Source organism: Theobroma cacao, chromosome 10, assembly GCF_053813885.1.
Source record: "Theobroma cacao isolate CCN51 chromosome 10, ASM5381388v1, whole genome shotgun sequence".
NCBI classification, from domain to species: Eukaryota; Viridiplantae; Streptophyta; class Magnoliopsida; order Malvales; family Malvaceae; genus Theobroma; species Theobroma cacao.
In genome coordinates, this window is record NC_142648.1 from 16,943,281 (window position 1) to 16,969,620 (window position 26,340).

The 26,340-nt window shown below is 32.8% G+C and overlaps 1 protein-coding gene across 7 annotated transcripts; it reads left to right on the forward strand.

Annotated features, from left to right (window-relative positions):
* The first annotated feature begins 2,002 nt into the window (after positions 1–2,002).
* LOC18586721 (serine/threonine-protein kinase CTR1-like) lies at positions 2,003–17,256 on the forward strand. Of its 7 annotated transcripts, none has more exons than XM_018128945.2 (16): positions 2,004–2,532; positions 3,179–3,480; positions 3,571–3,712; positions 3,967–4,070; positions 5,914–6,122; positions 6,645–7,070; positions 7,226–7,266; positions 7,954–8,022; positions 8,171–8,271; positions 8,373–8,457; positions 8,585–8,683; positions 10,781–10,849; positions 10,978–11,109; positions 12,112–12,206; positions 13,738–13,879; positions 17,074–17,256. In XM_018128945.2, the coding sequence occupies exons 1-15, from the start codon at positions 2,233–2,235 to the stop codon at positions 13,835–13,837; spliced, it is 2,274 nt and encodes a 757-aa protein (XP_017984434.2). In that variant the 5' UTR covers positions 2,004–2,232; the 3' UTR covers positions 13,838–13,879; positions 17,074–17,256. The 7 variants fall into 7 exon arrangements, with proteins under 7 accessions (XP_007010300.3, XP_017984434.2, XP_017984433.2 ...); XM_018128944.2 differs by lacking the exon at positions 17,074–17,256 and adding an exon at positions 16,249–16,539; XM_018128943.2 differs by lacking the exon at positions 17,074–17,256 and adding an exon at positions 15,955–16,239.
* Positions 17,257–26,340: the final 9,084 nt, after the last annotated feature.

Consider the following 26,340-nt stretch of genomic DNA (forward strand, 5'->3'; position numbering starts at 1 on the left):
AGTTTTGTGAGATATATAAGCCATGTTGATTAATTGAGTAAACTGAATATTCATGTTATGAAACATATATTGAAAAAGAATATTATAATTCGTCTCCATTTACTCGCCTTTAGATAGTTTAGATGGTGTTTGTTTACTCACTGGGATTTTATAATCTCACCACCCTAAATTCTCCACATTTCAGGCTCAGGATAGCCGGTAGATTGCCGATTGCATCAAGAACTTCAGTTAGCCTTGCATTGACAAAATTGTAGGTTCATAGACTCGCATCTTATTGGTTAGTTGGGGGCCCACGTGTCATTGTAAAAATAATTTTATATTTTAGTTATTTGATTTAAAGTATGTATGAACATATTTAGCTTTTACACCATATTTTTGGCGGTTTTGATATTTTTGAAGAAAAATGACAAAAATGCCCTTGTGAGCCAGAAAATAATATTTTATTGTTTTGATTTGGAAAAGACTTATGATTTATTGAAATGCGAGATTTAATAACTGTCGCTCACCGGGGAGATGCGGAAGCTGATGCTAAGCTTTGCGGGGTTTCGATCGGTATTCGGGATAACGAGTGCCTATCGGGACGTCGCGGCGATTGTCACGGGCCCGATGGGGAGTTCCGGGTCGTGACAATAATTAACACTTTTTAAATTTTAAGTGGAAATAAATTTATTCTGTTAGTTTGAAAAATATAATTGTCTCTCTTGAAATATAAATTTCATTAGTCAAATTAATATTGAATTAAAGTATATTTTAAAAACCTAAAATAATCTCACCTTGTTTATTATTTCTTTATTTTCTCTTGTTTTCCCTTTATTTTAATTCCATTTTTTAATTGTTGTTTTCAGTTCCTTTGTCACCTAACCTTTTTTTAGTTCAATTTTGGTCATTAAGATAATTTATTTTAATTAAAAGTAATTTAAATGAATTCAAGATAATTTAATAATTTTAATAATTTGACTTATTAATTCAAATTAAAATCGATAGTAATTAAAAATGATTTCAAAACTAAAATATGCCTTGGACAAAAAACAATAAAGAAAAGAGATCAAAGAAAACAATGAAATGTAAAATAACAAATGAAGAATTTAATAGCAAATGAATATTTATCTTTTCATCTAAATTTAACTTGATAATCATGACATCATTACTTTTTCACGCATAAAGAAAATATTTTTAAGATTAATAAAATTTTGTTGATTTTTATATTTTATTAAATTAAACTTTTTAATTTAATTTTGGGTATAATGCTCGAATAAGTTTATAAATTAGTTAAAAAAATTTAAATAAATTTTTATTCTTTTATTACGTTCAATCAAGTTATTGTAATTTTATTTTAGATCAAATAAGCTGTTATGATTAATGATTAATTAATTATTATTTGTTAAAATATCACTTATTATTTTATATCCACATGGCATTAATATGATATTGATGTTGAGGGTGAAAAATTTTATATGAATATGTTATTATACTAAATTAGCATGTTATATTGTCATCAATTATAATATATTAACGTGTCTCATTGTTATCAATTATGATATATTAATAAGCGACATTAGTGTTAAACAGTATAAAATAACAAATGATATTTTAATTAAGTTAATTATTAGTTATAAGACTTATTTAATTTAAAATAAAAATATAAAAATTTATTTAATTCAAAATAAATGTTTAAAAATTTATTTAAATTTTTTAAAATAATTTTGAAGTTTTTTTTTGGTATTACACCTTAATTTTGTTATTTAGACTCTTCTAGAGACTATTGTTTTTAAATATTACTTTGCAACCATGGTAGGGTCGGACGTGAAAGAGGGACTGCCCTTTACAACACTGACACACGTCATGCACTGACATCCAAGTTCCACAGGTTTTAAGCCTTCTCTCGCTGCAAACAACTACACTGTATAGCAACCCAGATTCACTGAATGTCGACCTTTGCAATTAATATTTGTGGACCCAAAAGCCAAAATACTCGTTGACCCCACAAACACATTCGTTTTATCGGTGTTAGCGTTCATCAAAACCTGACACCTACATAACTTAGCCTTGGACCAACTTCAGTTTCTACATTCATCCAAAGTAGGAACATCTCCCATTGCCAGAAGAGGAACCTTTTTTTGTTTTAGATTCTCCTTTTGTTCTTGTTCGAACACTTTCAGTCGTTGTCTCACGGTGAACAATTTCCATTCTCTCTTGGAATTAGAGAATGAAAAAGCAAAGGAAAGTTTGAAAATGATGTATGGGAATCAATCTGATAGCTGTTACGGATTACAGGTCCAAGTGAATGGGAATTTAATAGCGACTGGTTTTGGGCAGCAGGAGCAGCAGCAGATGATGGCATCCTTTAATAAGAGCTGGGCTCAGCAGACTGAGGAGAGTTACCAGTTGCAGTTGGCACTGGCTTTGCGGGTTTCTTCACAGGCTGCTTCTGCTGCTGATTCTTACTTCTTGGATTTCAATTCTGATGCTAATAAGAATAATAGAAATGGCTCTTTTCCTCTGACTTCTCAGGATGTGTCTCATCGATTCTGGGTAGCATTTCTTTCCTCCCTTTTATTTTCTATTAAAGCCAGCTTGCTTGTATCTTCGCAGGTTCTTTTGTCCTTGAATACTTGGTTAATAAAGGGTCAATTGCTTTATGGTTGGTGGTGAATTTTGGGCTTTCTTGTAAGTCGAAATTCCTACAGTGTTTCTGCAAGTTTATTTAAGAACCAAGAGAGCTTGTCTTTTGTTTATGTATGCAAATGCACAAGTAAATTGTTTCTGTGCTACTTATCTCTCGTTTGTTAAACATTGTTTGTATTTTGTACAATTCTCTAAGAAACGTTTTGTAGAATTTGCATTGTTTGTGGCACCAAGCCACTAATCACCAAGTGGAACGCTGTGATAGTAAATTGTACGTGCAGTTTGTTCCATCAATAGTCAACAGTCAAGTAGGCTTGTTATATAATATGGTTACTATAACCTTTGTCTTTGAATTTCCATCTGGGAGAATGTCGTTCTAGATAATATTTTCTTGCTGGTTAAAGTAATTTACATCGTCATGCCTGGAAAAGTTCACAAAAGTAGTTCACTTCTTCTATATAAATATTATAATAATTGGTCAGTTCATTGTGATTTAATAATTAAATGCTACATATGAGCAATTTATACTATGCTATGATTTCTTTGGGTTCAGGTAAATGGCAGTCTGTCTTACTTTGATAGAATTTTAGATGGGTTTTACCTAATCCATGGAATGGACCCTTATGCATGGACCATAAGTGCTGACCAAGGAGAGATTGGCCAGATGCCATCGTTTGACTCATTGAAGGCCATTGATCCTCATGATGATTTGTCAATTAAAGTTGTTCTGATTGATAAATTGAGGGATCCTAGATTGAGGGAACTTCAAAATTGTGTTCTCAAAATTTCTAGTAGCTGGGTCAGCACAAAAGATGTAATTGATCAGCTTGCACGTCTTGTCTGTAACCAAATGGGGTATGTTCTCCACTTTGCATCAGTCTTGATTTTCAAATATAATCTTTTATGCCATATCTCTTATGAATAAAATTTTGTTGTCACCACAAGGGATGCAGCCTCTTCTGAAGAAGGTGTTTATAGACAATGGAAGGAGTGCACCAAAGTTCTGAAGGACTGCCTAGGCTCTATTGTGTTTCCAATTGGAAGCCTATCTTTTGGCCTTTGTGTCCATCGTGCCTTACTGTTTAAGGTATATCTCTGACACCAAGTTAGCTGTCATTTAATGTATATAGATATACATATAATTTCATTACATATCATGTACATTTGTCATTATAAGTTGTTGATATTTCAAATTATATTTTTGGGGTGTAATCCAGTTTTTTCATGGAAAAACTAACTCTTACCCTTCTAAACCTGTTTTCTCTTTGTATATTTTTCCGATTGACTGTTGGCAGAAATGCTTATAGGATGAAAAAATCTGTCAAATTATAACTTTTGCAGGTATTAGCAGACTTGGTTAACCTACCATGCCGAATCACTAAGGGCTGTAAATATTGCCAGAGGGAAGATGCTTCATCCTGTCTTGTGCAGTTGGGTGTTGACAGGTAAACTGATACTCTTGTTGGTGTTTGTCAAAAAAGCTTTTTATAGTAATTAATCTTATTGAGCTGGAAATAATTGGGAACCTGGGCAATGTTTTTGAGAACATTTTCTGGTTTGAGAGAAACCGTGATTGACAGTTGTTATTGGTGAAATATGTGACAAATTAATTTGTATTTTTCTGAGGTAAATGTATATATCTAAAATCATTTGGACTGCATAAAAAGGTGAATTTCAGGAAAAGATATAATGGCTTTTACCATGCATATTTAAATCCAAAATTCATTATGCCCGAGGGTGACATAAAAGGTTTATTAAGTTTATAGTCATTCAAGGAAAAATATGGAGTTTAAGAAGCCCTAGAAAGAATAAAGATTTTAGAGAGTGGTTGTAGAATCTGATGGTTCTTTTGTTCAATATAGTATTTCAACTTGCATAATTTGTTGTATTGAAGGGTAAGAAGTTGTCAATGATGGAAGAAGACTACTTAAGTACTTGTCCAGCTAGTATGAATTGATCATTGAAACAGCAAATAGAAAGTTGTTAAATTTAAAAGCTTTTTTCATGAAAACTTGGATAGTATCTTGCAAAGGAAAAAAGTGCATTTTTGAGAGAGAGAGATCAGTTTTATACTCAGGTGACTCATTTCTCAAATTGTGACTGATGGAATAGGGTTTGAAGGTAGTACAGTTGGAGAAAATACATTACAAACATATGTTATGGCATTTGTCACCAGAAAGTACATATGGTGGAGGATAATACGAAACACATCATTGCCATCTTGAATACTGATGACCGTGTGGGTTGTTTTGGCAATAGGTGAAATAGCTATAAATTTTTTATTTTAAAATGATAACTGCATTGAAAGTTATTCCAGTTAAGTGGTGTTATCCTACATTAGTTTTTTAGCGGTTCATTGTGACCTTACATTCAAGGTTGAGCCTCCACGCCTATTGCAATTTTGTTTTAGGTCAGGATTTTACATGGAATCAGAGCCAGGTTGTTTGCTGCCCTGTGCATTATTGTGGTTGTTTTTGTTGCTTTTTGCCTCTTATTTGTTGTCTACATGTTAGTACAGTTTGTTTCATCTGCTAGTATTATGCCTATACATGGGAGAAAGTATTAAATATTTATATTTACAGTTTGTTGTGGCTGTACGTTCAAGTTGAGCCTCTCCAGCTATTACCAATTGGTTTTATGTTAGATGCTTAACAATTCCAGTCTCTGGAAAACTTCAGATCTGTTCTCTACCTCCTTCAATGTCTTGGTGTGTGCTGCCAGGATCTAATGATGTGTTCCAGAAAACTGAGAAACACTTCTGATTTGGCCTTTCCTGTTTATTTATTTTTTTGTGTTGGGGGGGGGGGGGGGTGGGACTTTGATGAAATGAAAATTTGACAATTACTAAGCCTTGCCCAAAAGGTCCTTCAGCCATGATGAATCTGTAATGACCAGTGATTCCTAAGTCAAAGCAGAAAATTGATCTATGTAATTGGAATTGACTCCCTTTATTTTTTTATTGTTTTCTCCCCACTAGCTTTGTTTGGACTGTACATGGGCCTTATTTGGCCAGTGATGTCTAAATTTTGTGACATGGGCAGCAGTAAAGTGGAGTTAGTAATATTGGCTAGGATATAAGTGGCTTTTTGCAATCCCAATTGAAAATTAATAATTTTGAATTGAAAGCTTCTTGAGGGGTGGATTTTTAATGTTTCAGATTGATCTTTACACAGTAATTAGGCATTTTTTGTGGGCATATGCTATTAAGTTTGAACTCTATGGAGCCACTCTTCAGATCATCCTGCCCCTTTTCATCTGCATGCCATGTATTAACATACAAATTTCCAGGGAATATTTGGTTGATATGTTTGCAGAGCCGGGAGCCTTAAGCCGGCCAGATTCCTCACTAAATGGTACATCTTCAATTTTGGTTTCTTCACCGCTATGTCATCCAAGATTTAAACTGGTTGAAACTGCTACAAGCATCAGGAAATTGTCCAAGCTCTATTTTGTTGATGATCAATCATGTAAACACACATTTGATGATGCTTCCTCAGGTTATTCTCTTGTTTCTTCATGCATTTACTGAAAGGCCATGCTTGTAACATTTTTATTGCATATTTTTAAATATTTTACTGTAAGTACTTCAATTGCTGAAGTGCTTTTACCATAGAACATTAACATATATCATTCTCTACCTCATTTTTTCATTCCAATAGCTTCTTTTTCCCCCCTCACATGTGATGATTATATTTAAGTACTTCTTTCCTTTGTTGCTAATCTTTATAAATCTAGTTGTAGCAGTCAGGCTATTTTTTGTTTATCTCATAGTGGTGAACCAAAAGATTAAAATTCAATTTTATCTATAATTCTATTCAATTATGATGTTCTTCTCAAAGGAATCATTTATTTCTAAAATGCTAAAAAGGGTCATTGTACATACTCAGAATGGTATCTTAGATAAAAGTGGCATGACCGACATGACAAAGAATATGATAAAATGAGCATGGTTGAAGAAATAGCTACTAAAGTGATCTATATATGATGTTTATAAAGTTATTGGTCTTTGATCACTGCAGATAACGCTAGCAATCAAGATGAGCAAACTGGTCCACAGCTTAGTAAGGCATTTGATATGAATTACTTTAACAAGAACAAGCTTGTTTCCACCTTAATCAACAACAATGGATCTACTCTGTCACCTCTGCACCAGAGAACTGCATGGAATATCTACTGTGATAAAGATCTTCAGATGCAAAACTCATCAAATTTGATACCAAAGGCCATTGCCTCATCACATTTGGTCAGAAGTCCTCTTCTGCCAAGTTCTGTCCCATCTGGTATGCAGAATGATGCTTGTCAAGCTTTAGCATTCTCTGATCCAAGGCAATGTACTGCGAATTCTGTGCTGTTCAAGCAATCAGATCAGCCAGTAATGAGCATTGACCATGGAGATTTGGATATTCCTTGGAGTGAACTTGTTTTAAAAGAAAAAATTGGAGCAGGTATATGATATTTTAAACTCCAAAGGACATCACAACTGCATGATGTAGTATTATTAGATATTGCTTCCAAGTTCTCATTCACACAGTGCAATGCATTTTGGCATTTAACATAATTCAAAGATTATACATCAAGGATGCTCATGAATGCTTTTCAGGTTCTTTTGGAACTGTCCATCGTGCTGAATTGCGTGGTTGTGTAAGCACATTTTCACTTTGTTTATCATTTAATAAGCATCTGGTTTGGATTTTAATTTGAATGGATTGCTATTTTTTAATTTCCTTGTTTTGACATTTTCCCACTTCCATTGTGGCATGATGGAGGGAGCATAGAATTTGAGCCTTTTCTTATTTCATATTTTTCTTTGAGATGTGGAATAGGTGCAATTAATTAGATTGTCCTAAGTCTCACTTCTTAAACTTGGTGTTACATTTGATTGACTATGAAGGCACCCAATTTTGTTGGTTGTATCAGATCACTACTCTTAATTTAGTAAACTTATGAATCCCCAATCATTGTGTATGAATTGGGTGGGGATGGGAAAAGAAAAATTAGATGCATACCATGCTTCTGTTTCCATTGTTTGTCAATATTGTATTCACTAATTTGCCATCATTGTTCTTTCCTTACTCTCCCTCTCATGGAGCTGACCATCTGTTTCGTTTTCTTTTTACCATCCCATTCCCATTTTAATTGCAATGCTACACTGGAATATATGTTTTATTTACTCTCCCTCTCATGGAGCTGACCTTCTGTTTCATTTTCTTTTAACCATCCTATTTCCATTTTAATTTCAATGCCACACTGGAATTTATGTTTTATTTCTACACTTATGTTTCTTGTGCTGCAACTGTTAATTTCATTTAATACTAAATGGGCCAACAGGAAGTTGCTGTCAAAATTCTCTTGGAACAAGGTTTCCATGCAGAACGCTTCAGGGAATTTTTAAGGGAGGTATGATTAGCCCGCTTTTTTCAATAAAAAGACAAAAAACACCTGTTTCATCCTGATTGAAAATAATGACTAGCTCTTCTTTCTGAACGTGCATTGGTTGTTCCCTATTTCAGTTTTGCAAATCATTGTTTTCTCATTCCATTGCTAGGTTGCCATCATGAAACGTTTACGGCACCCTAACATTGTTCTTTTTATGGGTGCTGTTACTCAACCGCCGAAGTTGTCCATTGTTACCGAATACTTGTCAAGGTACCAGGATTCCTCTCTTATATCATTTGTATGTTCTTTCCTTGCATTCCATCTCAAATGTGAGCCCATCTGATACACTGAAATGCTGCTTTGGCCTGCAGAGGCAGTCTATTTAGACTTTTGCAGATGCCTGATGCTGCATTGGTATTAGATGAGAGGTGTCGCTTGAATATGGCATTAGATGTGGTAATGTCTTAGACAACTAATTTTGTTCATTTTGAGCTAATAGAATCTCACAGGAAGTCTTGCTTGCAATATTTGAAATTACTTCATAATTTCTACTGCATGCTGAGACATGTATTACTGTTTACAGGCAAGGGGAATGAATTATCTTCATCAACTTAAACCTCCCATTGTTCATCGGGACTTAAAGTCCCCAAATCTTTTGGTAGACAGTACTTATACAGTTAAGGTAAGTGTTGAAAACTCATTCTCTGTTACATGCTACAGATCTGTTTTTTTTTTTTTTTCTTATTCATTTAATCCAATAGAGTGAATAAGTTTCCTGGGTCTCTTGTTTCATTGGGCCAATGTGGTTCTTCAACTCAATATGAAAATCTAGATAGTTAAATAATCTTTTACCATTTATTCTTTTTAAGTTTTGAGATGCACTAGAAAGGGAGAAACCTATCATTAATATCTTAAGTGGGTATTTGGCCCACTTATGGACGAGTTGATCTACAGCAAAAGCAGAAGCAAAGTGTTTGGCTCTCAAAAATTTTAATTTATAACTTATGCAGGAAGCTTGTTTGACCTTTTAGATAAAACTATAAACCAAAGTTTCTGCAAACAGTGCTAATGTGTAGTAACAAATATTTGATTGGACTTCTCTAGATTCTCACTTTACCTTTCAATAATTCATAAAATTTTAGGAAAAATTATATGCTTTAACATTCATTTTTTTTCTCTTGATTTAATTTAATTTATTATTTTTAGTTGATATAAAATTATTTTATTTTATTTATTTCTTTCATTCTATAACTTATGATTTTATTTAATATACATTTATTTTTCTTAATAATGTTTACAAGGTGGCGTCTTGTCTCCTTTTTGAGGTGGTGTAATTTTGTTTCAAAATTATAAAAATTATAAAAATTAAAAAAAAAAAATTTCCAAATGATTTCCAAAAGTAATCTGTATACGTTTTCATTCTTTAAATCTTACTTTGCATCACATTTTGTTTTCTTAAATAATACCTACCTAACAATTTGCACGCTGATATTCACAATCCTTAATATTACTTTTCTTTCCAAATAAAATGCATGGAGCTGTCATTCTTGACTTCACAAACAGAAATCCAAGGGGCAAAATTGCATTATACAAAAACACGTATAAACTTGAAAGAGGATAACTTATCATGATGTCATCCAATTATTTATCTGCATACTTTCTGCGATGATACGTACTTATTTATTTGCAAACCTATAGATACATGTACTTATACTGAGATTGTTCATATGCCTTGTGGTATAAAATTTTTAGTTTGTCCCACTATAATGCTCTTCGCTGCTTGAGAACCTTTTTGCAAGAGAGTCCTGTGCAGGCAGCAAAATATAGATGCATGATTTTGTCATTATAGTATTTTATTATTACTTTGCATCATTTACAAGATAATTCTTTTTTCTTTGGTCTTATGTTTATTGACATGAATGTTTACATAATCAGCATGGGCTCTAGGATATTTGATAGGATTCTAAAGTTATACCCAGCAACATGGGATGTTAAAGATTTTTTTTGGCTTGGGCTTGCCGTGGAGCTCATTAAGAATTCACTTATTTCTTAGCCTTTCTTTGAGTGCCCAGGTCCCTTCAATGTGACATTGTTAACCCATGGTGTCTTGAACTCTTGGATTTGCTCCCATATTTTATTGCCAACTGTCACCTTCTAATTAAACCAAAAAACGTTTTCTACCATTATAAATAACAATTTCAAGTAATTTGCTAGCTGAGTTTTGAAGAAGTTAGCATTCACTCTATTCTAAGCATCTCTCTATAGTCTTATTTTTCTCACATCTGTTACATTTACATTTAGCTCTTATCAAGGATCACCTCTTGTCACTACCTTCTAGGGGCATCCTCCCTTATTGTCTTTCCATCACTTGCCATGTGCTACAAGGATCTTTATGATTCCCAGTTTTTCTCTCTGCCTTTCCTCTCTTACTCATCCCATTGCTACAGTGCAATGCTCTTCACATACCCTTGCAAACTGAACCCCACACACAAGGTAATTTTATCGTAGAATTTTGAAATTCTCTCCAAAAATGATATCCTTTACTGAAATATTCATCCAAACTCACCCCTAAGGAGGCCACATGTAATTTCTTTTTTTATATAGTTTTAGAATAGATACAATTTGTTCCTTGTCACTAGTTTGCAGCGGTATGTGATTATTCTGTAAAAACAAATATGTACTGAGATAAACTTCTTTCTCATATATGCTTCACATGGGGGCAGCATTGGATAAGACTGACCCAAATTATCTTCTGGAATTTTTGTGCATGATCATCCAGGTCTGCGATTTTGGTCTTTCATGTTCAAAGGCAAACACATTTCTTTCGTCAAAAACAGCTGCTGGAACTGTAAGTTCAGTTTGGATCTTTTTTTTTTTAACTTTTAGTTTTGTGACAGTTACTTGCTAGTTTATTATGTTATGGTGTTCTTGGATGATTCCCATACTAAAGTTTTGTAACCTTATACTTTGTTCTAGCCGGAATGGATGGCACCCGAAGTTCTCTGCGATGAGCCATCGAATGAGAAATCTGATGTTTACAGCTTTGGAGTAGTTCTATGGGAACTTGTGACCTTGCAACAACCATGGAAGAATTTAAATCCACCACAGGTCATTTATCTTCTATTTTGTTAGTAGGCATAATTTATCCACAAATCTATAGACCAATGCTTGCATAAATGCGAAAAAGAAAGAAAGTTGCTTCTGTTGCAATTTTATTTTTTGAAAGGTTAGGGACAGAAATTTTGAAGGTGAATAAAATCTATTTGAAGAAACTGTGTTTATAAGAAGAGTTTTGGCTCTTCTTTACTATTAAAAGGTGACAGACAGAGTTAGACAGTATAACTAAAACAAGCAGTTGGCTACAAATTTATCTGGGATTTGACATATTGCAAAATTTTGGCCAGAAACTTAAATGGAGAAGTCCAGGGTGGAGAAGATCAGAACCTTTGATTTGGTTCCCTTCCTGTATGTTTTGTCTAGTGCACAGTAATTTCCAATGCACTCTTTGATGCAAAAAAGCTTTCCATTGTTTTTCCTTTTCTTTTTCTCTCTCATTCCCCTTTTTCTTAGTCATAACCATTTTCACTACAAATTACTTACCAGCAGAGTCTTGTCATTGGAACTATAGTAATTCAATTTGGAACGACATGCTAAATTTACTTCGCTGACAAAAGAAGAATAAAAGGAAAAAGGGCAGCAATCTGGTTATGCTGCTGCGTATTCTGATCCAGGTGCTTGCCAAGTCGGAGCAACCCATTTAATGGAGAGTGTTGCAGATGCTTTTTACAAATAGTTAAGGAACAGGAAAGAGTGATTAATCAAGTCCAACAACTAAGTGTCATGAGTTGACTAAAGAGCAACCCATGTCAAGTTTTTAGGGTTTTTTTTTTTTGGGATTATGTCTTGTATGTTGAATACATTAGATACTTGTTTTCAGTAATTCTCTGTTGTAGTCAATCAATCATAGTAAGATAGATGATTGGTTGATTTTAAATGCTTCGTAGATGAAGAACCATATATATAATAGAGAGAGTAGATACATCTCTTTCTATGTGTTTTAAATTTATTGTTGATTCATGGCTTAAAAATCTTGCTTGGTTTTCTCTGTAGGTTGTAGCAGCTGTAGGTTTTAAAGGTAAAAGGCTGGAGATCCCAAGCAATGTAAACCCAGTTGTGGCTTCCTTGATTGAACTTTGTTGGGCTAAGTAAGTGGACTATCACACTTTTACCAACTGCCAAAGTTGCATTAATTTTACATCTGAATAATCTCAAATTTGCGAAAACCACTGCACAATTCTGAAAATTTGAAACAAGTGACAGGACAAAACACTCATTCTCTAGTATAAAAGAGGAAATTAGGTGGGTTGGGGTCAAGTTATTTAAAGTATCAGATTGTTTCATGTTCAGGCCTCTTTAGGTTTTAGGTCATTAAAGCTTATAACATCTGGGCTCTTGTCATATGGGGTTGTGAGTTGCTTGGGTTCAAGTGATGGTTTCAACTCGTATGGGTTAACGGCCATTTTGGTTTTCAACTCACTGGGGTTCTAGTCATCTTGGCATAGATGGAACAGCTTACTAACTGTTTATTTAACATATGCAAATTTACCATGTGGCATCATCATTTAACTATGGGGATGAAATGCCAGGGGGAGAGAGAGAGAGAGAGAGAGAAATCATTAGTCCATATAAGAGTACACCTTTTATAAAAACCAACCTAATAAACCTCTTTAACTTTTACAACAATCAGGTCATAAAAAAGCTTTGTAAATAGAAAAAAATAATAAGCAAGATGAACTTAATTCTAACACTTGGAATTGCTTAGTATTTTCATATCAAATAAAAGAAAATTCCCCTTGGAATAAGGTACCCTAGAACAAAAAGTTAGCCAGAAAAAAATTTAAGAAAAGAACATTATTAATATTTTGGCACAATTGTAACATTTGAGCTTGGGTCATTAAGCTAACAATTGAAAGAGAAAAAGGGAAGAAAGAAAGTAAAATAAATACAGTTGAAACCATACTGCTACATGTTTACAGGAACTCTATCGATGTAAGTTAATTTAATAATCTAATAATAAGCATGTAAGCATTTGGCTCAATGGGAATTGCTTTTATTCTCTGCTCAATGAGTAGGGCTTTAATCTCCCTTCTCCTGATCCAACAAAAGAAAAATGGAAAAAAGATAATCTAATAAGTAGATTGGCCCATACAAGGAATTATGATATGTAAAAAGATAATTCAAGGAGCTCAATTAGCAATTTTAACACTTGGCCACTTGGGTTTTAATCCTTAGTTGAAATTTGAACAAAAGGTTTTCAATTGCAATTTGGGCATGGTTTTGCCTTCTAGTGATTATTTTAACCAACCTGAGACCATTGAGATTAAACATTAAATGCAATTTCTATTTGCTTTGTAGGGTTGAATGGTAATTGCAAAACTAGCCCTGAACCTTAGTCTTTTAGGACACAAACTTGACGCACATTATTTACATAGTATGCAGAAAAATAAGGAAATTAGATATGAATTAAAATTTTGTTATTTGGACAACCATATAGAGAAGGAAAAGGTTTTTCCACTTTTTTATGCAGAAAATCTCTCTCTAGGTTGAGTCAGGGTGTCAGGCAGGATAGGGTGCAATGTTCTGGTTCGGTCTTTTGCCACCTCTGAACTTGGGAACACACCTCTCTTTTCTTCCTCTTGATCTCATTGTAATAATTGGTCTTTCATTAACCTGCAGCGATACTTCCAAACGCCCTTCATTCTCCTATGTCATGGAATGTTTGTACCAAGTGATCACAAATACTGCATCTCAAAAATTTCATCGACAAATTTCATGATCGGCTTAAGGGTGCAGAAACCTGGTTACAACATATGTACATGTAAGCATACGCCATCCATCTACTTATTGTTCGGGTGTCGTGTGCTGTCTTTTACATTAACTAAGATATATCCTGAATTTTGAAAATCCATTGTACTCTGGAGATTTTAAATTTTCCTACTGTTACAAGCATGAGTAAGTGCCTGAACCATGAATCTACCAGTATTTACTCAGCTACACCCATCCCTTAGGGTTCCCTTAGTAGTCATCTGTATTCCAAATATCAAATATCTTATTGACAGATGTCTCCTTAGATGCATAAAGTACTGTATATTATCTCTAAAAAGTTTAGTTCATTAAATATGGTCTGCGCATTGAGTCTTGGGAGGTTGACTAGCAGATGTGCTATTTTTTGAGCATTTGCTAAAGAGGCCACTTTCAAAACTCAAACTTGCACTCTTACACTGGCCAAGCTGAGACTTTCAATTAGTGACTTTGTATGTAATCATTGCTAAAGAAATATTCAAAGAAGGACCAAAAAAGGATGATAAGCCTTTTCTTTCTTCTTTTCCTTTTCTAATATAGGAGATAAATGGGTAAAGGGACCTACAAGACCTCCCCAATCTACCCAAACATTAACCAATCTATCTGATTTGATCACAAAATATCAACAAACTAGACCTGCCCAACCCAAACCTAATTTGACCCAAAACCAAATCAAGCCGAACCCGAACAATCTGAACTTAAATCGAGTATAATTTTATTTTTGTTCTTATAAAGTCTAATTTGATTAGAGTAATTAATATAACGCACTTGAACATTTGGTTCATTGGTTGATGTATGGTCCCCTTGTCTAAATAACAGAGTTCGAATCTCTTTTTTTCCAATTAAAAAAAAAGTTAATGAATATAACACAAATTATTAATCTATTTATAACTTTAAAAAGATAATAAAAATAAAAAATCTCTTTTTATTCTTATTTGTTTCTAACATATGTAAGTTGGTTTATTATAAGATTCTTGTTGTGATTAAAAAAATTTAAAATCTTTTTTTATTTTGTTGTTATACTTAAAAAAAAGTAATGAATATAACACAAATTATTAATCTATTTATAACTTTAAAAAGATAATAAAATTAAAAAATTTATTTTTATTCTCATTTATTTCTAACATATGTAACGTTGGTTTATTATAAGATTCTTGTTGTGATTAAAAAAATTTAAAATCTTTTTTTATTCTGTAGTTATATTTAAATTCAATTTCTAGGATTATCCATCACAAAAAATATTTCATTCTTACCAAATGATAAAGTAAATAATTAGAATAGATAAATAATAACTTACAAAACAAAAAGTAGGCCATAAATTAGAAAAATAATCAGCAATACATCTAATTTTAAACTTTATTTGTACCAAACATCTTTTTTATATTTATATGCAAATATTTTCTTTTTAGTTTTTATCTTTCAGTAAAATTCTAACATTCATAAAAATAATTAAAACCACTTTTAACTTTTAGAGTCATGATTAATCTTGTAAGCTGTAATCGTGATTGGTGGTACATCTAGTTAGTTAATGGTAAACTAGTGGTTATAATCAACATAACAAAGATGAATATTTAATACCGATCGTTCAAAAATCTTTTTTGACTTTTTTGTGGGAAAAGTTGTTAATAGTATTTGATATAAAATAATTCTAAATTTGTAAATGATTTTTAATTTACTTTTTTTGGAGTCTCTTTTTTTATGATCTATTATTTTTTTAATGTCTTTTTAATTTAAAAAATTAAAATTGGAGTTGTGTCAGAGTTACAAGTTGGCAAAATGTGACCTTGTGTAAATTAAAGTTGATAAAATCTAACTCGGCACAATTGTCACCTCTAGTCCTCTTAATTGTCTCTTATAGATTTATGAAAAATATGAAGCAGATCCAAACTATAAGTCCTTGGTTTTACCTCTCATGGCAAACTGATTCTGCACAGTGGCTGATCATTATGCCAAGAACCATGCATTCAACTATGTCGTGGAATTTTATATCATGACAGTTGAAGTGCTGGTTCCTGTCATATTTCAGTTTGAATTACAAACCTTAATGTCAATAATAAATCCTGACTTTTGTGCTTCTTATATTGGTGGCAGGATCTTAGCTGTACATTATTTTTCATTTGCCAGTTGAGGAAAGTTAAACAATCTCCATCTCGATCTGGGATGATAACCTTTGTAGTCTTTCAGGCCTTCATCATATTACAAAATATTATCTACATTGGATAAACTGTTAATATAGGGGAAATTTTGTGAATACTGCTGTAAATAAAGCACATCTCTCCATATTGAGCAGTATTGTTCTCTTCGAACAATTTCTTATGTGAGAGTCAAGGTACGAGGCTTATCTTTTAACTCAATTGCTTTATTGAATTTGGATTATATGATCAGTGTTGTTGCAGAGTTGGAGTAGGTCACATGCAACCATGTTGAAGAGAGGAATATACTGATTTGAGTGATAGAACAGTGTCTTCATTAGTACATCCTTGAAACTGCTTGTTTTAAGGTTCATTATATACTTTTAGTGGAGCTAAATCCTGTTGTTCGAAGCTTTGGGGGGAAAAACAGAAAGAAAAAGAAATTATGCATGTGATCTGCTAATTGTCACTGTAAGGCTGGCTAAGTGCTTGAACTCTTCCAACATTATTTCTGTGTATGTGATGGAGACAGCTTTGAAGTGCACTTGATTCCAGTCTTAGGTGATCTATTTATGCATGTCCATTTCAAGATTTCAATCCAAAAATGTCCAAGATTATAGTATATTACAAAAGTTCTAACTTGAACTCTAGGTGTTTCCTTACTCTTCCTGTTGCATGATTACCCTTGATCAAAATCCAGATTATTCTTATTTTATATGCAAGGGTCAATTTCATCCACTAATTGAAAACCAGCTGCCACTCATCTAGATAAAATTTTTAGCCCCCATCTATTTTTTTTTTTTATATCATTTTTTCATTAAAAGTTCCCTAGTCAAACATGAGTGCTAACATTTGGTCACAGGACATAATCTACACTATATATTGTAGAATAAAGTATTAATAACTCTTAGAACTGTTTTAAAATTTTCAAGAACGGTTTTTATTTATTGAGTGTACTCAAATTAGACATCTTTTTTTAATCCAATGAACTCTTATATTGATAAAAAGATGTTTTATGATACACATGTTAACGGTTATTAAATTCATGATCAATTAACATTCTTCCTATTTGTAATAGGTGTGTCACTTTTCTAATGTGACAAAAATAGGACTGAAATAACGTCTTGGACAAGGAATTTTCCCACTCAGTCGGTTTTGTCAACTCGACAAAATCTTACAAACATCAAGAGCACTAGAACAGAGCAGAGAAAATGAGCTGAACTGATATGATTTTTATTCATTTGAGCAAAGCTATTTGTATGCCAATTTGTATAACTTTTTTGCTAAAATAAATTACTCACAACTCCATTAACCAAGCATAAATAACAAATAACATATACCTAAAATAAGTTTGCTAAAATAAATCTACTCAATTAACCAATTGTAAATAACAAATAAGCAAATATCAGGTTTGTTGTTTGTGAGATTAAAAAAAAAGTTCCAATTAAACTTCAATATGCTTGCCCCACATGATAATCGACTTGGTTCAATCGTATATTAATGTCAATATATGCATTTAGCCTATTTTATCTATTAAGTTCATGTAATTATATATTGATGTTAACTTATAATGGTCAAGTCTTTAAAATGGATATGCTTTGTAAAATAAATTATAAAGAGTTATAAATATGAAATCCTTATTACATCAAAGCATCATTCTTATACAATTTCTAGTCAATGCTTTATCAAAACAAGACATTCATAGAAGCTGAGAGACTAGTTATAGAATTAATGTATGTCTTATAAGCCAATCAGTTGGATATGGAGATACATTATGTTATTCTAAGTATGTGATTTTAAGAAAATGCTTTCTTTATCTTTATGCTTATAATTGTTATTATTAACTAATGAGATAAAATCCATGGGAATTAGACATGCTTGGCAAAAGGAATTATAAAGTGTTATAATTATGAGATCTTTATTGCATCAAAGCATTATTCCTGAATAGTTCCTAGTCATTGCTTTAACAAGAATTGGACATTGATAAACCCAAGAAACTAGCACATGGTGTTAGCTTTGAGCTAAATATGCTTTGAAAATGAATGAAAAATGTTTTTGAATTTGAAGAAAATCCTCAAGGATGTTTTGAAGATATCTTGAAATGTTGAGATTGATTGAATATACTTTGAAAGTGAATGATAATACTCTTGAAATTAAAGATATGCTTCTAAGTTTTCTCAAAGAGTTTTTGTTTTCAAACTCAAAGTGCCAACCTAAAAATCAAATTCTCAAATGTAAAGATTTGATTCCTCAATGAGAAGAAAGCAAAATTTATTTCTTTATCATAGGAAGAATCAATTCTAAAAATGGGAAAAGTTGGTTCTTAGCAAATAGAAACAGTGAAATATTTATTTTGAAAAAAGAAAAGTCAGTTCTTGGAAAACAGAAGCTGTTAGAATTGAGAAGAACCGACAGCTCAAAGAGTAAGAATTGATTCCAAGAGAACAAAATGCAAAAGAAAGAAATGCAAGAAGAAAGAATTGATTCTCTATATAGTAGAAGTCGGTTCTGAGCGAAGAATGAACCAAAGAGCACAAGTCTGGAGAAAAAGAATCGATTCTTAAAGCATGAAAAGCAAGAATTAGAAATTGGGTGAACAAGAAAGAGATGGTGTGAATGGATAAGATTGGAGCATCAAAAGTCAAGTTGAAATTCAAATTTTGGTGCTAGTCAACATTGAATAATTGACACCTTAAGGCAGAAGAATTGGTTCTCCAAGAATGCAAAGGTGTCACCTTTGAACCAAGTTAAGGAAGAATTGACAACTCATGAAAGAAGATTCAATTCTCTCCAAAAATAGAAAGTTCCAAACTTTATAAAGAACCGACATCTCAAGAACAAAGAATTGATCACATACGACATGAATGAATCAAGCTGGCTAGAACGTATGAGAATTCATTTCAAATTTGCTCAAACATGTATATTCTTCAATGCCTACAAAGACTTGCTAAAATCCTCTGAAAGAAATGTTTTTAAAGGTTTTAAAGTGCCAAATAGAGGGAAAACAAGCAAGAGAGTAAAGGGTAGAAAAAAATCTTAACTTTAAGTAGAGCAGAACCTAAAAGTCATATTTTTATCATTCAGTTAATATTCTTTGAGCTTGAACTTCCTATCACTGAAATTGAAAGCTCTCATCTTTGATTAATAATCAAAAGAAAAATAATCTCACAATGATCTTATGACTTAGTATTGATTATAATGTATATAAGGTTATACTTAAGGATAAATAATTTAGAACAATCCCAAAATAAAATGAGATGTAATGCAAATATATAAATATAAATATATATAAGCTAAGCATCTGATGCTAGTGAAATATAAATCTATGTTTCCTAAACATTAAATAAAATATTCAGTAATTGGCCCAAAACCAAAACATCTCATCTGAGCGATCATGCCATGAAAACATTCAATGTTCTAAAATTATTTACTGTTTCGCAATCTATTCTAGGCCAACAAGCTTGATCACTAGCAACTAAGGTTGCCACCTTCATTGTCTTATTCTTCACTGCTCCTTATCTTTAGGTTAAAACCATTAATAAAGAGTAAGGTATCATATACCAAGTAGTGAAAAATAAATCATCATATGATTCATACTTGATATGGAAGCTTCCTTTTGTTCTTCCTTTTGATGGATTCAAGATTATCCTTGCAATTGCACTTCCAATGCCCTAATTTGCTGCAAAAATAGCATTTGTCATTGTCCTTATCCTTTTTTAATCCTACAGTAGGCTTCATACCTTTTGAAGTTGATGCCTTTTCACCCTTGTCTTTTTAAGGAATTTTTTTTATTATTTTTACTTTTTTTAGAGTAGACAAGATGACGTGAAGGCTTTTCCTTTGCAATGCTGTTCTTTGCTTGTGTGAGCATATTCAATAAGCCTGATAAGGTTACCTCAATCTTGCTCATGTTGAAATTCAACACAAAATGTGAATAGCTCTCTAGTAGGTAAGAGAGGACAAGGTCTATGCTCAAATCATGATTCATAACCCAACCCAACTACTAAAGTCGAGTGATATATCCTATCATCTTAAGCACATGAGGCCTTATTGGGCTTCCCTCAAACATCTTACATTGGAATAATTCCCTTGAAATGTTGAATCTCTTTGTGCGACTTTCCCTATCGAAGTTTTCTCTAAGGTTTAGGATAATATCCAAGGCATTCATAGCTTCATAATGCTTTTGAAGATCTGGAGCCATACTAGCCAACATCACACATGTGGCTTGATCGAGATCATCAATATAAACTTCATAGGTGTAACGACTTTCTCCTCGATCGTTACCTATGTTCGAGACTTGCGAGTAAATCAGCCAAATCCTGAACAAGCCTTAGTTGAGATTCCTGTTACTTAGTTCGGATATTTTAATGCGTATACAAGTCGACTTGTAATAATACTGTTGATTACTTAAATCGAATAAAAGGTTGCCATTAAGACATAGCAACTAAATAACCATTGTCTAATTCTAGTAAATTTTAAGACAAATTCAAACACACTTAATATTCTTTGCACAAACTTAAGATTTTAGTAATACATCACAGATAAACTAATAATTTTTACAAGTCTAACTGTTTTACACAACACGACCCCTATACAGCGGAGCGACTCGGAATGGAAGTCTAAAAGATGCCATTACCTATGTTGCAACAAATCAAAATAAAGCCGGGGTAATACACTTGAGTTGATCACTTATCTGCAAAAGGAAGATAAAGGGGGTGAGTCTCACAGACTCAGTGATCATCGGCTCAATAAGTAGGGCATAGATGGGAAACAAGCTAAGGACAGAAGATTTGAACGTAAAAAATATAAGAGTATATGTAAACAATTTAGCTCAAAAGGGAGATTTGTGCCTTACATGTAAAAACCAAGAATTTTAATGCAAGAAAATTCGTTTAAAACAAGTATCGAAACCAATACATGTAAAGATTTTTACCTTTGAAATCATTTAACAACTTTACTTAAAGTGAATCAGTATAATCATGCATGCTCCTATATAATCAAACATTACTAAAACTTATACACAAGTTCATAAATCATCTCGTCCTCAAGGAGTTTAAAAAGAAAATCACTATATAAACCACGGAGTTGCGGAACAACTGTCATTCTCACCATGCGAAAGAATTTGTGTTTAAAAACCCAAAGAGATATCGCTATCGAGTAGGTAATCATAGTAAATCACTCATGGATCTGCTTCCACGTTATAACAATCCAGGAGGTCTTCCTCCATCGAATTCCCATAGCCATGGCAATCTCGACGATGTTGGTCGACATCAGAGCAATCAAGTGGTCGCAACCACGTATAACAACTTGTATCCTAGCCGTGTATATACATTATAGACCGTGGCCCCAGCCACATCTAATAGCCCATCGGCAACCCAAAGGTTCTCTAGCTAGAGCTCATTTGTGCCCAAGGGTCACACTATCCCGATGTGACATTCGACCTACTCTTGAATCTTCCGGTTTGGTAAAACCATTTAAAAATCAATTTGGGTTCCCAAAAGCTCATTTCAAATCCATTTCAAAAGTACCAATCATGGTAACATGATAAAACCTCTTTTTGTAAGACTTTGCAATGTGAAACTTTTGCATGAGGTTTAAATATCAAATCAGCATGGTGAATATGTAATTTATTCATGAATGTACATCACACAACCAATAAGGCACATTTAGATGTAAACTGTGTTAAAGAGCTTGTTTCCCGATTTCTAAAACCCTTGACATATATGGTTATATATACATATACGCAAAACCTTGTTAAAAGCATGATATTCACAAGCCTAACATTCTACCAACTCCTGTTGTCCACAATTGTATTTAAAATAAACTGGCACGTCTATTAATTGTATATCGATATATATATATATATATATTTATGAAAATTTTAAAATAGACTCCCCCTATTCACCTTACAATAACGGGACACTACGTCGCAATCGATTCAGGCTCGTATCTAGCTAATTCTACTTGTCGGTCACCCCGTTACCTCCTCCAGCACACCACCACAGCACACTTTCCTTATTTATACACTTCCTAGCAACCATTCAAACCCAATACACTTAATTATACTCGAATACGGGCAGCACATCAACATTAAATCCTTAATTTCATACTTTTCATCAACATTATTCACAATCATTTAACATACAATCCACATACTTTCAACCAACAAAAGCCAACACAACACAATGTAGTCACATTGCATGCTTGCCTCTCGATTTTAGCTTGAATTCCACATATAGTTCACCACTTCCTCACATCCTCGGTCACCATTGCTGTCATAAGCATAGACAATTAATACACATCTCATTTCCTTTGTCTACTTGTGATTTCAAGACAAACACTTACCCATTGTTTATCTAGCTCAAAATCACCATAGATCCACCTATATGCATGCAGCCGGTTCTTGAATCCTCGAAGATTCTTGCTACCACAAGCAAAATTTCACATTATAATCAGTTCAAGAAGATGCATTCAAACAAAATGATAATTTTTACCTTCCTCACCTTGGGATCTCTAAGCCGAACCACCAAGGTCCTTGTAAACTCTAACAATGGCGTGTGTAGGGAGGAAAACCTCTCGACTTTTCTTTAACTCCTCCAAAGTCGAGCCTCTATTTTAGCTTTCCTTTTTTCTCCCTTCTTCCTTCTCTTTCCTTTCTTTCTCTTGTCATATTTCTTTCAAGCCGATTCTCTTTCTTTCTTTCCTCTCAACTTCTCATCTCCTATAGGGTGGACACTTCACAAAGCCATTTCCTCTGCATTTCCCTTCCAAATGGGTGGACCTCTCAAGGCAAACTCACTTGTTTGCTCTTTCTTTGGTATGGGTGGATATCACAAGAAATGAGTTTGAAATGGTCTTATGAAAGCCTTCTTTTCCTTTCCTTTTCTTTCATGGGCGGATTGACCAAGGCTTGGCAACTTTTGGCATTTTTTTTACATGTCATGCCATTCAATTCCTCACTTTGTTATTAATGCCACTTTCCATTGGTGGCTTGTGCATGCAAAGTTTCCTTGTCCACTCCTTTATCCTTTGGTTAAATTACCTTGCCCATGCATTAATTCACATGGTATTCTTTTTGGTTTATTTCATTTGCATTTCATTTCACATGCATTTCCTTTTATGTACCACCTTATTCCTCCAATCACAGTTCATGCACAAGCTTCACTTTATATTTTATTTGGTCACTTATTAAACCATTCAAGTCACATGCATCCCACATCTTTCTTTCCTCATTTGGCCACCTAATGCGCCAATCTCATTACATGCACATAAACTTAGTCTAATTCTTCTTTTTACTTCACATGGTGGGGGTCCCACATGTTTCCCACTAACTTCTCCTTTTTTCATGCTATAATTTTTTTGCATGCTATAATTTGCATGTAATAGTAAATTCACATACACATCTCATTATGCCACATAATCTAACTTTCTTTGGTTAGTTAATTTCCATTTAACTCCAAATATTGAAATTGTGCATAAGTCCTCAAACTTTTCCTTATTTCCCATGTGCCCCTCCAAACTTTTCATCATTTATAATTTGGTCCTTCCAACATTTATTTAATTCCAATTTTCTTCTATTTTCCTTTTTTTACACTTGTGCAAATAAGATATAAAATTTGCACATCACCAAGGTGTCTCCATAATATTTAAATATATACTTACTCGCTTTTCCTTTATTTAATACGAGGGCCCCACTCACTCCATTTTTTTTCAAAATTCTTCCTTACTTCTTCTCCCCCACTTAGACTAGTCATATAGTCCTCCTTCATGACTAATTGCAACAATAGATAAAAATATTAATATTTTTATATTATTTTATTAATAAAAAATTATTTTATTCTAAAATATTTTTTTCACCCATTACCGCTTTTTGGCACTTAAATTTACATCAATTGACCCTTCGTCTTATCGATAAGGTCTTATTGACTTCTACACGAGGGTACGAGGTGTTACAATAGGCCTCTTTTTTGTTATTTGTAGCATTATTGCTAGGTTCTTCGAGAATAAGACCATCGAGGACATAAGCGTTTTTCTCTTGTTTCAAGATAATCTTGATATTACGAAACCAATCAATAAAATTTGGGACTGTCAACTTGTTCGCATCAAGTATGCTTTTAAGTGACAAACTATTCGCCATCATCAATTTATATCCTATTTAAATCAACATATATAAAGCTTAGTCATTAACACAAATTATGTAATCATGAAGACAAGGTTTTAGAATCTTATATGATTATTCTCTATATTTTATCAAAATAAATACCCTCTTCTAATATTTTGAGAAATTTAACCATTAAACTTCTTATTGAGTTAGGACCCATTTCATCCTAGCATATCCTTAAGTGACTCAACAAGCCATAATGAAAATAATTAGGTAAGTAACTTCACTGGCCAATTGCTTCTTATACAACTCCTAGATCAGTTAGGTGACAACTACTTGTTTAAATGTATCATATACATTTTCCCTAAATATGCCTCTAATACTATGCAGTCATGTGTGACACATCTGAACAACATGGTACTAGTTGAGTAAGACCTACCAATAACTCAAATGTATTCGTGTAAAAGTTTGGCCTTGAGTGACTCAACAAGCCTCCAATTAAAAGAGCAGCCTGGTTATCTTGTTATGTGGTGGAATGCAAGTTGTTGACTCAATATTTTAATGAGAGATTTTATTTATTAATTCATTAATTAATGTCTCATTGATTTGATGTTGTTGATATGCATAGCATTTATTGCATTTCATATATATCATATACATATATTTATTGAAAAATAAATCTATCACATGCCAACTACTAGGGTGATTATGGACTTTACTAATTCTAATTTCCTTGAGCTATTATGGAAATTAGCTGGTCAAAATCCTAGGGGATTTTACAAATATCATCTTCAAGCTTTGCTTGTAATTTCCTTAAATCTCCATGGCGCCTTTGAATCTCCTTCTTCAATTCACAAAAATTTTCTTATCTAACCCTAGTTTTACACTTTGATGTAACTAACTACATTCTATAATCAAGAAACCTTGAGTTACATTTAAAGGGAGTTAGGTGAGAAAAAAATTTTACAACCTAGAGAAAATAGAGATAAGGTAAGGAGCGCAAACCCTATTTTAAAATAAATACCATGAGAAACAAATTTATCCATCCATGACCTAATCTTCTAAGGTCTAAGTCCATAATCATCCTCATGCTTTATAATCACAATCAAAAGCATAGAAATAAGTGCAAGCTCAATATCACTTGGTGATCATGTGTGTTATTTGAGAAAAACATCTATTATCTCACTTAAAGTCTTATACACAAATTATTTGGTTTTGTTTTTTTTCAATTTAGTGCTTAAGAAATTCCCATTCTCACAACACATAAAGCAAACATTGTACTCCTTTTGCTTAAATAGAAAATTCATTGAAATAAAACTTTCCATTTTAATTCTTTCCATAATTAATACTCTTTTTAATTTTGGAAACCTTTCTATTTTAGATAAATTTTCTAAAATATATCTAAGACAACATTTAAATTTTTAACATTTAGAACATGGATTAGTTTCCTAAATTGTATCTTGTTCAAGTTACCCAAATGGTGACATAACAACTTTTGGAAACTTTTAGTCAAACCAAACTTTTAAGGAAAGTTCAATGCTATCACATAACTCTAGGAATTTCTTTTAAAGTAGGAAACTATTTCCTATGAATTTCCCGAATTAGTATGCTATCCTTAATTTTAGAAATTTCTTTTAAAGTAGGAAACAATTTCCTATTCTTTATGAATCACCCAAAATTAAAATTCTATCATTAATTTAGGAATTGCTTTTAAAGCAGGAAACAATTTCCTATTCTTTATGAATCACCCAAAATTAAAATAGATGGCATTTAAGTACTTTTACAACTCCATAAATTATGTGTCAAACTCACGAAAAAGTTGCTAGAAATTTCTACCAAGTGTGTTTTACAATTAAACAAAAAATTCATGAAAACTTACGCCACCAAAATCGATCATAGCAGCCCAAAATTTTCTACATTGAATCTGTGTTATTTTGAAACTTGAAAACATGACTTTTATAAACCTTTCTGTGAGACCCTGTCAAGCTCGATTAAAAGACGGTATTGTACCGAGTGGTACAACTAAGTTAAATCGAGCCTTGAACTAGTTCAAATAGAAATTCTAAGAGGAAACTGAAAATTTTGAAACCCACAGAATGGCTTAGAATAGTGATTCGGAGTTCAAGGTCCAGTTTGGAGTCCATCAGGAAAATTGACCGATTAGGGACAAAATGGTCATTTTACCATTTGATGATTAAATGGAGATTTCTAGCCAAGATTTGATCACATTTGACCAAGAATAAT